General features: G+C 39.9%; 3 protein-coding genes across 3 annotated transcripts; 1 reads left to right on the top strand and 2 right to left on the bottom strand.

Moving 5' to 3' along the window:
* Positions 1 to 1,845: 1,845 nt before the first annotated feature.
* LOC128367660 (TLR adapter interacting with SLC15A4 on the lysosome) lies at positions 1,846 to 4,327 on the bottom strand. Its single transcript, XM_053328271.1, has 4 exons — positions 4,273 to 4,327; positions 4,150 to 4,222; positions 4,016 to 4,031; positions 1,846 to 2,826 (listed from the first exon to the last, which is right to left on the bottom strand). The coding sequence occupies exons 1-4, from the start codon at positions 4,325 to 4,327 to the stop codon at positions 1,846 to 1,848; spliced, it is 1,125 nt and encodes a 374-aa protein (XP_053184246.1).
* Positions 4,328 to 4,517: 190 nt separating this feature from the next.
* On the top strand, positions 4,518 to 7,520 carry LOC128368220 (uncharacterized protein C13orf42). Its single transcript, XM_053329002.1, has 3 exons — positions 4,518 to 4,925; positions 4,999 to 5,143; positions 7,276 to 7,520. Exons 1-3 carry the CDS (start codon positions 4,518 to 4,520, stop codon positions 7,518 to 7,520), a joined length of 798 nt encoding a protein of 265 aa, XP_053184977.1.
* A 927-nt stretch (positions 7,521 to 8,447) lies between these two features.
* Positions 8,448 to 15,104, bottom strand: rnaseh2b (ribonuclease H2, subunit B). The gene is made up of 11 exons (XM_053328633.1): positions 14,703 to 15,104; positions 14,289 to 14,357; positions 13,866 to 13,973; positions 12,387 to 12,463; positions 10,706 to 10,820; positions 10,553 to 10,617; positions 10,286 to 10,391; positions 9,912 to 9,993; positions 9,768 to 9,813; positions 9,360 to 9,437; positions 8,448 to 8,617 (listed from the first exon to the last, which is right to left on the bottom strand). Exons 1-11 carry the CDS (start codon positions 14,764 to 14,766, stop codon positions 8,507 to 8,509), a joined length of 921 nt encoding a protein of 306 aa, XP_053184608.1. The 5' UTR covers positions 14,767 to 15,104; the 3' UTR covers positions 8,448 to 8,506.
* Between the last annotated feature and the right edge of the window lie 696 nt (positions 15,105 to 15,800).

Below are 15,800 nucleotides of genomic sequence, written 5' to 3'. Positions count from 1 at the left end.
GTTCCAATTAACAAGGCAACATACTAAAAGCTTTTTAAATAAAGGCAAACCACCGAGTGCTACAGAGCATTAATGCCACAATGGTGAGAGTGTATCTAGGACCTTGGATTTGATATGAAATCATGTGGCCTTGCCTCTGCCGCCCTCCATGTTAAAAGCTCTTTGTGACAAGGAAATTACTTTATGAACCTCTGAAAGACTTCAACCTTCCTGTTAGTTTCATTACAAGAACATGAGAGACGTGTGTTTCTTTGCCATTCGTTTATCAGTCTTTTTCTTTTCTCTTGTTTCATGGCTTTTCCATCGTTCTTTGACCTTAGTCTTTCTTTTTCTTTAAGAGAAAACCTTCTACTAATCAAACAAAAACTAAAAAAGAAGTCTTTGCCCTTCTATTTAAACTGTTTGCAGTTTTAATTTCCTTGTCAATGTGTTGACAAGGAAAGGTAAATTAAATAATTGACATAATTTGGTTAAAATTAGGGTTGGTGAAGAGATATTCATACCCTGTGTGAGACTGCAGGTTTACCTTCAGTTCCTCTGAGCAATTCTGAACTTCTGCTAGAACAAGAGGTCTGTTTTTCATTTTATTTTCCCAAGGTCTGTGGAAATAAGTTTGTTTGATTATGCTCACAGTGCTGTACCTGGCACTGGGTGAATCACATTTATATGTGAGCATATTTTTTGTTTTGTTCTGCCTGTATGGTCTCAGTTCCTTTAACATGTACCTGGAATGTTGAATCCGGATAGAGGCAGAAATATCAAACATGTGTCTCTACAGCCTTGAGACTTCACAGGGCTCCGACTGCGGTGCTCAGCCCGGTAAACACACAGTTTCCTCCTGTTGCTCTCTGTTTGGACAGGAAACAAGGAAGCTGATCAAACACCGGCTCAGAAGGCCACGGCTGCACTGAACTGGAATGGAGTCGCAGAGGTCTTTTCAAGGCACTTTAAAAACGGGGAAACGTTGAAGATAACATGTCACTTTTAGCAAATCCACTGGTTTGCAGCCCTACAGGGAGAGCAATATGTTCCCTAAATAAATCATGCAGTATAGATATCCCTATCAAAAACATATATTTTGTTTACACAGTAGAGGAACCTGTATTACAGATACAGTTTAACATTTGGTGTTATGTGCCTGCATGTTTCAGATTTACAACCCAGACTTGATGACATCATAGCTGAGGAGGGCACAGATTTTAGAGCGCATTAGCTGGATGGATAAAAGCAGGGTGAGAGAGTTGGGCAGACAGTGAGAAAATAAGAGTGGATGATCTGTGTCAAAGTCATTTTGGTTAATAAATCAGGTGATAATGCTTCCCCCTTGTGACTGTTTATTAAACTGCAGGAATCCATTAATGATCATTTGAATGGGAGCACGAGAATAAACAAAAATAACCAAGCCTTTATGGAAATACATTTAAATTATACCATGTGTGCAGAATTTCAATTGATTGATCTACAAACAAACCTGCTGATTTTCAGATATTATATTATTTCAAATGAAATGCATTCTGTACTTACTTTACTACAGAGACATTTACTACACATAAAGAAAGGAGAATGTGACAAACAACATGTTGATCCACATTCAATGAAATGTTGAGAAGATTGAAAAGCAAGGACATGATGTTATTGAAGACAGGTAAATAGGAAAAAAAAAGGATAATTTAGTTTGAGTTTTCAGTTCCTGTTTTTATTGTCCTTTACAAACTGAAAATTACAACTCAACACACACAACACATACACATGAGCCCATTGCATGGTGCATGTCAAAATTACAACACATAAATAGAGCACATTCCCTGGTAAAACCAGTCTCATACAGAACACTCAACATCAGGGTTACTGGTCTTTATTCTCTGTTAGCTGTTCCCTGGATGCCTCGCTTGAAAGCTGCAGCAAGGGAGTGCTGATCTCACTTGACTGCATGTCACCAGCCACCCGCAGCAGGCAGCTCAGGACCATGTCCTTGGCCAAGCCGGCCTCCAGATTCCCTTCACGACTCAGCTGCAAAGTGATCTGGTCCAGACTGGTCAGGACCAGCTCGGAACCCAGTAAAGGACAAATGGGGCCTGGGTCAGAATCCGAACCAGGTGCCCTTTCTCTGGCCATGTTCTCCATCATGTACTGCTGGTATAAATCCAAGAGCTTCTGTTCCAGATAGTGATTCAGAAGGGAGTTGGAGAAGGGTCCTTCATGCCCCTGAAGTAGAAAGCTCCGATCACGGCCACTTCCCAGCCTCCAACGATTCAAATCCCCTCTTGGTGGGTGCACAGGCCCACCCTGAGATGCCTGTCCTGGGAGAGAATCCTCCACAGCTGGGGGCATGTCACAGGACTGGAGGAACGGGCCGACAGCCTGGGTATCAGCACAGGCCCGCAGTTCACCATTGTTGGCTGAAAGAGGCAGCACCTGGTCGCCTCCAATATGAAGGTCACTGTAATTTTGGCAGATGCTTTGACAGAAGGAGGGAACCAAAAATGGGGCGTCACCAGCTGAGGGAGCCTGGGCCGGGATCTCGATCTTTGGAGAGATTTGTCTCCCGGGCCAGGCTTTCTTGAGATCCAAGGACTGCAGCGGAGAAATGTACAATTCCTCTGAAGAACCCCTGCTGTCTGTATTACCCGTCTGCTGTGGGGAGCTGTGATGAACAAGTGTAATGCACCTGCTGGAGCCCGACAGAAGGGTAGCAGCTGCTCTATGTAGCCCAGAAGCCCTCTCAGGAGCCCTCTCAGGAGGGATGGGATCCAGTTCCTCCAATTCACCATAGGCCATGCTCAGCAGTCTACCTTCACAAAGCATGACTGTAACAAAGAGCACACACTGAGCATACACACAGGTTATCTTACCCCAGAAGCTGTAAGCATGAATCTGTCATTAAAATAAATCCTATTGACTTTTCATCTGAAACATATACATCCCTACCTTCCTTGAAGCACAGTCTCTCAGTCAGATGACAACTTGTTTTCAGATGATAAATGTCCGACTACAGTCTGGAAGGAAGGCACCTCTTAACCTTATTGCGTGTTCAATCGATGCAGACTACCATGTTTAGTTGTGTGCAAATGATGTGCATACGTGTGAAAGGGTTGTTTTATACTACCCCAAGAGGAAGTGGAAATGCCTTTTTTTGTGTGTCTCTCTCCCCAGTTCTGCAAACTTAACTCTGCACCTGGACTAATCATTAATATATTCCAACATATCATTCATATCATATCATATCTTAGAATATTTTCAAAGGGCTTTGACAAGGGGCCCTTCTAGTCTTAGTTAAGAAAATGATTCCTTTATTTCTATTAAGACACATTAGGAGTCTTTGTTCTTGCTAGATAGAGTTAAGAGTGAAACCTTATTAGAAAAAACGCACATGCTGTGAAAAGAAACCACTGACGTTTTGTTTCTTTGTAAGTGAAGCAGGTGTGTGATTGAGGTTAAGGAAAGCAAGAAATAGAAAGTTCAGATTCTTGTTTTGTCTCCAGTGGAGCTGTAATGCTATCTATGTCAGTGTAAAGCAGAAGTGTGACTTCACGCTCAGTTGTGTAACCTCAACTAATCATTTCCTCCTTGAAACCGCGCCAATATATTCCTCAAGCATGTTAACCTTTAAGTGTGGGAGAAGCACGTCATTCACAAGTGGGGTCTAAAATCAGTATCGGAGTGAAAGTAATGGAAACTTATGGTCGGGATTTGTCCGAGTTGAGGGCACCGTGGGTATATATTCTCTCGCTATACGTCTCGCTCCAGTTGAGACTCTTTAATTCAGACTTCTTCCGCTTGTGACAGGAAAGCCCAACAAAATAAAGCACATGAAACACGAAACGACATGTTTTATTAATGATAAGGCGAGTAAACCGAGACAGATATTACAAACACACATATGTCAACCTCGTGTATCATCTCGAATTTGCTGCAATTTATTGGTCCTTCATACAACTAAATTGGTCAGTTTGACCTTTTCATGGCCTATAAACCCCAAAACTGCAGCAGAGAAATGTTAACACATTAACCCTACCTGCAGTTTGTCTTGTCTAACACATGATATAAACAGATGGATTCACGGCTACAATGTTTAGAACAGGAGGACAGTTTGCTGGATAGCTGTTGATATTTTGTCTGCTGCTTAAAGTCTCGTATGAGTCAGGATACCTGACACAGGACTGCTGATCAATAGTAATGATAGCACAAAGTGTAGAGTTACCGACCCGTTGCTGAGCAACATCTGATAACATTAAAGACACATTGAGATCAGGTTAGACAACTGTGTCTGACGTGCTTTTCTTGAAGTGTCACTATCAAACTCGTCGTTTGGAGGTTTCAGGACCATGGACAGCGACTGGTCAGAGTGAACAGCTCCAGACAGGCTAAAAGGCTGCTTGTTTGTCTGCTTGTTTGTTTGTTTGTTTGTTTGTTTGGAGAGGAATTAAATTAGGTTGAGGAGAAATATGGAGAGATGCTTCAGTAACAGCGAGGAATCTCATAACAAGTCTGTAACCTTGAATCGCTCTGTTTAGAGGATGTTCAGGAAGATAAATAATGTGTTCCGGCCCAACCACGGTGGACAGAAGGGGCGGGATGATGGTGGGTTTCGGTCCGAGCAGGACTACCACAGCGCTTGCACCGTCAGGCTGGTACGCAGCACCTCCATGTTAGTGGTGGGAGAGAAAACTCAAGCGGCCGTGGGCTCGACTTTAAAACGGAGCAAAAGCACAGTGAGCATCGAGTCGACCCTGTACTATTATCAGAGACAGGAGGACAGGATATGGCTTTACTCTCAGAACCAGAACTGTCTGGAGTACTTGGAAGCACTTGTGGCTTTGAGGAGGCAATACACAAAGAGTGTCAATGACTTAAAAAGTAACGACACGAAGGCCACTGTGTCCTCAAAGAAGAAGCCTGCACCCCCACCACCCAAGAAAGACTTGGTAAGCTTAAACCATCTTTTCAGGAACACACGACAGGCAATATCAAAGACAAATGTTATCCCATTCTTCACAGATATCAAGAGCCAGACCCTCCACCCCTCCGGCCCCCAGCGAGCTGGACACTTTGCAGTTTTTTGATGAGGTGATAGCGAGCTGCGACAGCGAGCCTCTCCGCAAACCTTACATGGATGATGGACATGCTGACGTGGACTTCATAGGTGACTTTAAAATCCCTCTGTACTCTAATACTAAACCTGCAATTTAACGCTTATCCATTGTTCACCGTTACAGGCATATCGAATCAATTGGGGTCAATAAGGGGACAAATAACAAACTATAAATAACAATAATATATACACCCCCTCCAGGCATGTAAAATACTGTGCTTGGAACAATAATGTGTATTTATTTATTTTTTCTAACAAAAAAGTAACTAAACTGTCAGGTTTAAACCCTATACCCCTGCCACTCATTTAAAATCCCAGAATCTGTGAAGATGGAAATATTTTTAATCTCTTAACTGCTGGATACAAGATGTCTCCTTCACTGTCCATTGTCAGTGTCTGTGCACCGGAGGCTTCAAAGTTTCCACAACACACTTGTACAAGTTAAATGGGCTACTGAATGGTTCCAAAGATGTTGCAATTCATTCTGTTAGCCCAACCTCTTAAAATATGATGTTTGATGATCACAGAGAAGCTTTTCATTTAAATAGATGAATGTTAAAACAGCCTTCTAGTGTTGAACTCTGCACATACATCATTCCGTACAGTGAAGCTCAAACATCCAACTATGGGAACAAGGAGGAAAACTCATTTTTGAGTGTAAGAGGACTTAAATACTTAACTAATGCCTGAGTCCCGATGATTTCATGAATTAATTAATGCAGAGTGTATCATGAATTCCTGCTGCTCACCATTAACAAACTATCAAGTCACAATGACTTTATGTTGGTTTACACGTAGTAATTTAATTAATGTTAATTCATGGATACTTTGACTGTCAGGTCATGCAGCAGCAGGTCTCTGTTTACACACCAGTTTGATAATTGAAAAAACAGCTTTGTAAAGCTGATCAAACGTATGGCTGTAAAATGCCCTGTATTAAAACTGGAATTCAGCTAACTTGGTAGCATATCAATTAGCTTAATGTATGAAGTAATTATCATTCATTTTCTGCTATGAGTACTTCTACTCTTTATAACGTTTTACTTTTGATCATTTTAATATATTTGGCAGATAATATAACTGTACTTCTTCAGTAATATCTTAAATGCAGCATAGTATTTGATGTACTGCTAGTCTGCTACTTTCATTTACATAAAAGGTCTTATGAGATGATTGAGCTCAGAAGTGCAAAGTACACTGACCCAGGTATTGTACTGAAAGTCCTAATATAATCATGATACACCTGCACAGGTGTTAATCTGACTGATTAGATGTCTTCTTAGGATAAGGTGGTCATATAACAACAGAATTTGACATCTGTATCACTTTCCATATGATTTTGTTACACCTTTATCATTATTACATGGAGCTTGATGGTATCATGTAGGGAGCCACTCATTCATTTTGTTTAACTTTATACAAACACTTCACTACATTTCAGAGGTAAATGTAGGAGTATACAGCGGTCTTCAAAATTGCAATTTTTTATGTCAAACATATACATTCAGGTAGCATGATGTATTTCTGTATAATTGGTTTTAAGCATATAGTAGTATTAGTATTACTGTGTTGTAGCAACACTTGGATCACATACATTAAAGAGCTGCTAACATATTAATGAATCATTTTTAAGACTGAAGAGGTTAGTCTTCCTTATTTTTTACCTGTGATACCCAAGTTGATTTAGTAATCCATAGCTTTATATAAATATTTATAATTGAGCATTATAATATTGATCTATTGTTCCTTTTGCTGAAGTGAAAAAGGCTTAAGGTCAGCAATTTCACCTGCCTTTATAAGAAAAGCACAGGTGTAGCCAATAATGTTAACAATGGCCCATTTGGCACACCTGAATTGAGTGCAGACATTGTTAAATGAAATGAATTACACCTGAGCTTTTCCAACAATGTCAAAATCTGCGCCATGAAAAATGAAAAAGATTTTCTCTGGATGTCATAAAGTAAATGTGGTTATGGCTTGGGTAAGTCGTACATCATTTATACTCATTTGTACCAGAGCCTGACATCTTGGGGACCAGTTTGTGTCAAACCAGTTTCTTAACCTCATTCACGCAGTCACAGTTTAGTTAAAGTGAAAACCATTGTGGGTCATGAGGTCCAGCAGTGAAAGCTGTTGGTTTTCAGCTTCAGCTCAGCTTGTTGCTCTCTCTCTCTCTCCTACAGTGGCCTCCAGCTCTGCGGAACACGACCTGCACTCTAACTGGGTTTTGCGGGTTCCTCGGGCCACAGATGACTCCAAGCAGAAAGAAGCTCATGTCTGTGCCAATGAAAGTGTCCTGAACAAGAAAAACCCAAGTGGGTCCACAAGCAGCAGACTGCGGCTGCAGAGGAACCCAATCCATCTGCCCAAAGTGGTGCAGAGCGCATTCCAGACTCTGCGCTTCAAGCCCAAATTAAAAAAGCAGTGAAGCTTGATAGACATTTGAAACCACCAGCACTGCCAGGCTGCTGACGCAGAGCTCAACCCACTTTCTTGGACAGACACAATGCTCTACCGTGTGGACAATTAATACATCTACAAACTTTCAGTGTAATTTTAATAAAGCAATTTTTTTTAAACTGCCCAGCCAGAGACATTAATTTAATTACTCTTGGTCCCAAATTGACCTTTTTCACAGCAGGCATTTTAACTTGGTTTAATAGCACAGGTGTTACTAATAACATTAATGATGCCTCTGCTTTATTGAAGCGTGCCTGTTGAGCCGTAACAGTGAGCCAGCATACACAATACTAGGACCTGAAACTGAAGTGCCTGAAAGGAATTCAGCCATAATTGTATTTATGACACACATCACGTTTGCTGTGGCATTTGTTTCAAATGTTTTGAAATGTGGCAGAAAAGTATCAATCATATGATGCCACTTTCCTTCTCTCCCTATGACATGTCTACAATAGTATGACCCTTCTTTTGATAGCATTTCTTTCAAGTCTGATGAACTGAATTAAACTATATCAATAAGTGAATATTGTGTTAGTTATGGCATGTACGTTGACTTTAATTCTATTGATGGTTTAGACCTACAGAGACACAGCATTTTGTAAATATCAAGGCCAACTGTAACATCAAACCATGGTTCCTTCACAGTAACAAGACTTCACTAACCTTTGTGGTATCTAGCAAAGCTAATATGTCTGGTTTTATGTACCCAGGTTTTCAGATATCCAAGACACAACAAAGAATAATCAAGGTTTTTTTGTGGCGCTTACTGCACTGAAAAAAAAAAGCAAAATGTTTTAAAAAATTGGTAAACTGACCATTTTAGCCATATTTTATTATATATTTGCCAAATACAAACACTAATGTGGTAACTATTTTAAATGAAAATACTATCAAATACATTTTCTTTTCTTTATTACAAAGGAATAGTATACAAAACCATAAACTGTACAACATTCATTTATTTTCTGCTTTGACCTTGGGGCTGAAGAAGGATGACAGAGGTTTCATGCCAGTCTTGTCCACCTTCGCCAGACTTTTCTGAGCAGTAGTCATCTTCTTGGGTGGCTGGAGTCAGGGGTAAAAAAAATAATAAATCAATATAACCCACCGACAATCCACAGAGACCGCAGGGAATTCATTACATATCTTGACCTTCAGTTCAAACTGAAAAAAACTGTTTCCTCAAGGTAAGCACCTTTGACTTGTGCGTATACTTTACAGACAAAGCTTAAAGGACCAGTGTGTAGACTTTAGTTGCATACAACAAAACAGACTTGCCAGAAACGGAATATAATATTCACAAGTGGGTTTTAATTAGTGTATAATCACCTAAAAATAAGAATGGCTGTGTTTTTGTTACCTCAGAATGAGTCATCTACATCTACAGGGGGAGCAGGTGGTCCTCCACAGAGCCCACCGTGTTTTCTACAGTAGCCCAGAACAGACAAACCAAACACTGGTTCCAGAGAGGACCTTGTTTTTGTTTTGTTTTTACTAGTTTTGTGGCAACCACAGATTCTCCTACACACTTGGAGGGGGGATTTGAAGTGATGGGTATTTAGTTGGTTGCAATCTGTAACCTCACCGCAAGATGCCACTAAATCCCACACACTGGTCCTTTAAAAAAAAAAAGACTAAATAAGCAAGAACTACACTAACAATCACTACAGGTCTTAAAAAATGACTCAAGAGATGAAAGCAAATAAATAATCAATTTAGCTGATATAATATAATCAAAACAAATGATAAAAGCGAGCCCTCCTGTACTGTATGGTCTATTCAGGCAGACTGCTCTGTATACACTCACTTTCCGCGCAAAGTCTGCACTGTTGAATTTGGTGTAGTCCTCTCCAGCCTCCACCGGATTGTCTGAAAGTTTCCGCTTCTGCCAAACGAGGAAGTAAGAAATGCTTTTCATGACCAAGAGCACCAAACTTTTTTTTGTGTTGCTTTTAAAAAACACAGAAACACACTACTACTAGTTTTGATGACCTCAGACTGTAAATGAAAAAGCTCTTAAATCATAACCAATGTTAGAAACACACAAACAGTGACTGAGGATGGTGGAATTTCTTTCCCCATTTCAAAGTCAATCAAATCAAACACATGCATAGAGGTGGAGGACTACTGAAAACGTGCACGGTGGTTTCGACAGCAGCAGTGAGACAACATGCCACATTGACTTTTCTCACATCGCAGACAGACACAAACAAACCTTGGAAGGTGGCTCTGTCTTCTTTGGGCTTGTGAGCTCTGGTAAACTGTGGAGCAGAATAAGAAGCATGTTTGACATTAAAATCACTATTAGTGCTAAGTTACAGTGAGGATGTATTTCAAAGGGTTAAATATCAGAACTTACTGCAAGTGTGAGAGGAGCGCTTTGCTCAGGTCTTCACTGATGTACTCTGATATTAGGCCATGGGCATAGCGTAGGTAGTCCTCTATATCATGGAGATAAGAAAATGATCACATAGTTTGAGGTTGAGTGATTAGAAAATCAAATGGTGAGGAATGAAAGATGGGGAAAGTTTCATTGTTTCATGATGGGAACCATGCACTATTACTGCCATCTATTGGTCAACATCCAATGTGCTGCAGGAACCAAGTTGGAAGAAAATACAAACAAGGCCCAAGTAAAATTATCTCTCTTTTCATAGAAAGGTGACACTGGAATTTCAAGTAGTTACAAGACACAATTTAACAGTGAAGCTGCCTGAAACTGAAGCAATATACCTTCATTTGAGTCCGACTCTGACTTCACTTTGACGTATGTTGTGGATTTCACTCCATCTCCCACGGAGATATTTCTCTTTTTGAGGGCAATGACTGTCCTCTCCACCTGCACCAAAATATACAAATCTGCATGAAAATCCACTGTGCAGCATCAATGATTCATTTAACTTGTGCATACTGTTTTTCAGACATTTTACATTATATTACAGTTGAAATGTGGAGACGTTCGAATTTCATTAAATGATGGCAATGAATACTTCAGAGTACCTTTTTCTTTAACCAATCCATCGTCTTTTCTTGACTGTATCGATGAAACTTCAGGCTTCCCACCTCTGGAAGATTGACACCAAGCATTTAAAATAAAGCAATCAGCATAACTATTCTCATTGTGTGATATTAGCTTCATGAATAAACCTGAACCTTTTTCCTCAGCAATGTGATGCATGGAGGCCAGTGAACGTGTGCAGCTCAGCAACCTTGAGCATGCTGGGAACTCTTCATCTGTCACCACTTGATCCACAGGCTGGAATTTCCCCTGAGCAGCAGAATGACATCAAAATAATTAAAGCTGAGATTGTACGGAGGAATAAACTGCAACAAAAGTCAGAACACCCTTCATGAATGAGACCATTCTTTTATTTTTCAATATTTTATGTGTCCGCCTTTATTTCTGAGGACAGATTGGATCCTCCTGGACATAAATGATACTAGTATTGCACAACTTTGTAGAGAGATGGTCTGTTAGTTAACCTTTTTCAGCTGCTCTTTGCTAGAGAGGGTTTGTTACTCTACTTTCCACTTTAAAATACTCCAAAGGTGTTATGTTGGATTCAGGTCTGGGGACAAACTTGTCCAGGTCACAATTGACACTTTCTTCTTTAAAAACTCCTGTGATTTTTGTAGTGTGTTTGGGATCATGGTCATGTTGGATAATTCTTCTCCTTCCAAGCTCCCTGAGACTGACTCATCTTTTCAGTATTTTTGCACACAAACTTTCATTCATAGAGTCATCTAAAAATGTCATCTCTCCTGCACTTTTTGCACTCATGCAGCCTCGTATTAGCGCACTCCCACCTCCATGTATCACGGTCAGCACTGTGCAGTCACCGTGGTAGTTGGCCAGGTTCATGCCAAACATGAAGGACACCATCTGATCTGATCCAAACACACTTCTTTTAGTTTCATCTGACCAAAGAATGAGCTGCCAGCATTCATCAGGCTTCTTCTCATCTTCTTTAGTAAAGTTTGATCTTGCAGTTTTGTGCTGTCTTGTGAGCGATGATTTTCGTCTTGGACGTCATGAGAGGTTGACTTTATGCGGTGCCCTCTGCACTGTCTGAGCAGTCACTGAAACACTGATTTGTGTGCACTGTCATCTTTTTGAAGACGCCCACTCTGCTTTCTGTTATTGGTAGTTTGGGTCCTCCTGTACTTCCTAACCACTGCTGCAACTGTGTTTTGTCTTCTTTTCAGCAGCCCATTAATGAACTTTTACCCTTTCCCATCTTTATGAAGTCTCACCATCCAGTTTCTAACCAGGTCATTTCTTACCATGTAGGACCATGTTGCGTGAGACACAATCCAGGCCAAAACTATGAACATTGTTGTGTTCACATGTTCTTTTATAACCTTGTTCAGGCAATTAGTATTCATTGGGAGTCACAGGTGTACTCACTTTTGCTGCATTGAGGTTGTACTTAAAGGTCTGTATTTTCAATTTAGTCTATCTATACTGTCAATTTAACATTCTAGTAATACTGCACATGGGTGTATTCAGTGTTGTTGAATAATATATATGTTGTATTGTATTGAATAGCAATTATTAACAACCTGGCACTTTAAGCTTTAAGAGGAAACACAAATGCTGTAGTAGTAGTCATTTTGGTAATGAAATTGTTCCAACACAACACAACAAAATGTGTCCTTTTAACATGTTTCTCTATCTTATATTTTGTAAAAACAGACATCAGCCTTCAGTGGGACTTACACCCTTCACTCTGGTAGAGCTGCACGGGAGTTACACCACAGTTACACCACAATAACCATCATGAAAACATAACTGGAACAACAGCTGTGAGATGAAGAGATTTCTTTTTCTTACCTCTTTGCCAGATTTAATCAAATAAGGCAAAATAAGATAGAGAGGATCCATTGGTGTGACAAAGAGAAGCTTCCCATCTGTTAAAAAAAAGACAATTAGTTGACTATCTCTGAATATTTGACATACACAAACAATATTATTAAGGCTCACATTTCTGACAAAGCCTGGTCATATCAGACTGAGAGAGATGCCAGTCTGCAGTATATTACCCTCTTACATTCAACTTGGGACAGCGTTTGTCTCTAATTGGCAAACAGTCATGATATATAGAGAATGTTCCTACAGGCATATGAAATACTGTTTTGTGCAGTGCACCTGTGGTTTCAGCAAGGATGATTTGGCTCATCTGAAGCTCTATTAGCATAGCATAAGCTGCTATGAAAGCTCACATACGAAAACTCTTTTACAGCTGATAAAAACTGCTGATGGGAACTGGATATGAGGTTTCAATTATGATGCTGTAGAACAGTGGTTCCCAAAGTGGGGGGCTGCAGCATGCCAGTCGTGCTGCAGGATAACTCATGTCATTGTTAATAAATACTTTTTATGTTACATTCTCAAAATTTTTAAAATTTTAAATTTTAAAAACTAAGCAATAAATGTATAAATCACCATATAAAAATGATTTTTAAAAACTTTAATGTGCAGGAGGTTGATGCTGACATGACAATTCACTGTAGCTGGTTGTCTTAGTAACACAACAGGCTTTCCAGCTCGGGCATTTTGCAGGAGCTCAGCAGTCGGAAAAAAAGTGAGCGTCAGAGCAGCGGTGGAAAGATTTGAGACAGTAAACAAAGTGGAAAGAAATGCTGAAACGTCTCAGCTATCAACACGGAGGCGACTGAATCTGAGCCGACCAACAATACTGCTCAGCTAACGGATTAACTGACAGGTTTTGACTGCTGGTGGAAGACGGATATACATTATCGGCTGTATGCATTCACTGTAATATTACACGTTCCCAAATTCAGTTTGTTATGAGGCCCTCATGTCACTAGTAAACATGAAAACAAAACAATAGACCTGCAGGTTGTTCTGTCTCTGCATTAACAGCTCATATTAAATTGCCTGCAACTATTTTTGTATTTTGTGTATTTGTTTTTCTGTGTGTATATATATATATATATATATATATATATATATATATATATATATATATATATATATATATATATCAGCTCATTTTATGGTGAATGAAAACATTTAACATGTGAAATTATTAAGAATATTGGGTGATTAAGCATAACCCTTTATTACTTAATATTGATATAATATAATTTTTTAACATATAATGTTTTTCAACAATACATGTTAAAAGCGAGAAGCTTCTGTGTACATATAAGCCATGCAAGTTATATTCGGGGTTGGGTGGCTTGGAGTGCCATGACAAAAACATTCCTCTGCAGGGGTGCCATACTATAAAAATAAGTTTATGGACCACCTCTGCTGAGTAACGCAGTAATGAATAATGACACCAACCTCTTTGTACAGTCTGGCCAACAAACCAGGAGTGGAAATCGCCTTCAAATGCTTTGACCTCATAAAGCTGCACATCACCACTTCCCAGCATGTACAGAGATGCTGCATCTGCAGTAAGGAAATGAGGAACAGTTACTTTCACTACCACATCTGCAAAGGCTGCTCACTAGATACATATTTAGATTTTGTGAGGAATCAAAAGTAACAGCAAATAACTTTCTTTATAAATGGCTACATAATTATAAGACTTATTGATGATTCATTTCTGTCAATAAACAATGTATTAATGACTTGCTTCAGCTGCAAATGTTGCAAATTGCTGCGTCATAGCTTAAGACATTGTTCACAATTTTCTGACGAGCCAAAAAAGAAAATATCTGATAACTGCAATCCTAGATTAATATATAACAATAATAATTGTACCTGTGGAGGGGTTCCTTAGTCTCACAAAAGCTGGGTCACTGTCATGCTTCTGTGTGTCGGTGACAGACTCTGTGGACACCAAAACAAAAGATACATGAACAGCTGGGGGTGAAGTCTGACACAGCATCGATGTGTACTTTGCGTGTGGGAGAAAAGGTATCACTATGTAGCTGAAAACTCAACTTACACAGGCTAGAACAAAGAAAGTCTGGTTCAAAATAAAGTGAATAGCTTGTAGTAACACGTGGGTGTGGAGCTTATAATGGTGGCATGCTAGCATTAATAAAAGCAACTCCTTCTCAAGTCACAGTTGGCGATGATAAATGTATGAAGAGCAGTGACACTTTGCTAATGTTTTCCAGGCAAAGCTACACCTAAATGTAACTTAGCAACCTAGCTTATGACGTAACTTACCTGCAGCTATGACAACCCAACTGTCATTATCTACGTTAGGCGTTCGTGTCTTTTTCGCGGCCATGTTGTATCAGACTTTACAGACTGAATTTCTGCTGTCCCGCTGTGTTATTGGTTTAAATAAACACCTATGTGAGCTTCAAACAGTGTTGGCTAAAATGAACGTGAGTGGCTAGCTGCTTCTGCCTGACAACATGAGCTCAGAAAAGGCGCCTCTCTCTCCCTGCACTTCCTGTGGTTTGTCCCGTTATTTCTAACTGCTCTGTTAGCTCATTTCCGTCTATTGAAAAAAAATGTTTTAAACTAGCAATACTTCAAGAGTTTGCATAATCAATTTAGCGTTTCAGCATCGAAACAAACTGATAAAGCTGACAAAAATACACTGTGTTTGTCTTGTGCTTCACCCTGTTTGTGCTGTTTATAATGTAATGGTACGTCCCGGTATGACGTCATACCCACACGCAGTTCCTCAGTACGGCCGCTAGAGGTCCACAAAGGACTGTGCTCAAAAATCACAGTTCACGGTAGCGTTTGGGTTTGTGCTGCACAGTTGATCCCTCCAGTTACTTATAACTGGTATTTCTTAAATATGGTTTGGTCTTCATAGAGAGCCAAAAAGGTCTTCTCTCAGGTGCAGGATATATGGTGACCAGTTATCCTTTGGCAAAGTGGCACACAACAGATTGGGGGATCCATCTGTCCTTCTAATAGGAGGGCATCTCTCGCTCCCTCTCAGGATATGACACTGTGAGTCCCAGTTGGTTTTCAGTGAGTCACTTGTTTTTTTCCTCCTGCACTGTTCATGTGTCTCTGTGCATGCTCGAGTGCGGATGTGTAGGATGTATATGTGTGTGTGTGTGTGTGTGTGTGTGTGTGTGTGTGTGTGTGTGTGTGTGTGTTTTCCCTATTAGATGACTATAGCTGTGTCATCAATTTGTTTAACCATCCAGGGGTCCCACTGATATGTTTATGTATTTTTTTTTTCTTTTAGTGCTGTTTATTTCCCTCTCTTCTAAAAACACCCACAGCACAACTTATTAACATGTTTTTATTTAGCTTGTTTTTGGTAATGAGGAAGGGAAGGATTTGTGTGCTGGG

Source organism: Scomber japonicus, chromosome 11, assembly GCF_027409825.1.
Source record: "Scomber japonicus isolate fScoJap1 chromosome 11, fScoJap1.pri, whole genome shotgun sequence".
NCBI lineage: Eukaryota > Metazoa > Chordata > Actinopteri > Scombriformes > Scombridae > Scomber > Scomber japonicus.
The sequence above is the reverse complement of the archived record's forward strand: the minus strand, read 5'-3'. Positions and strand labels throughout refer to the sequence as shown.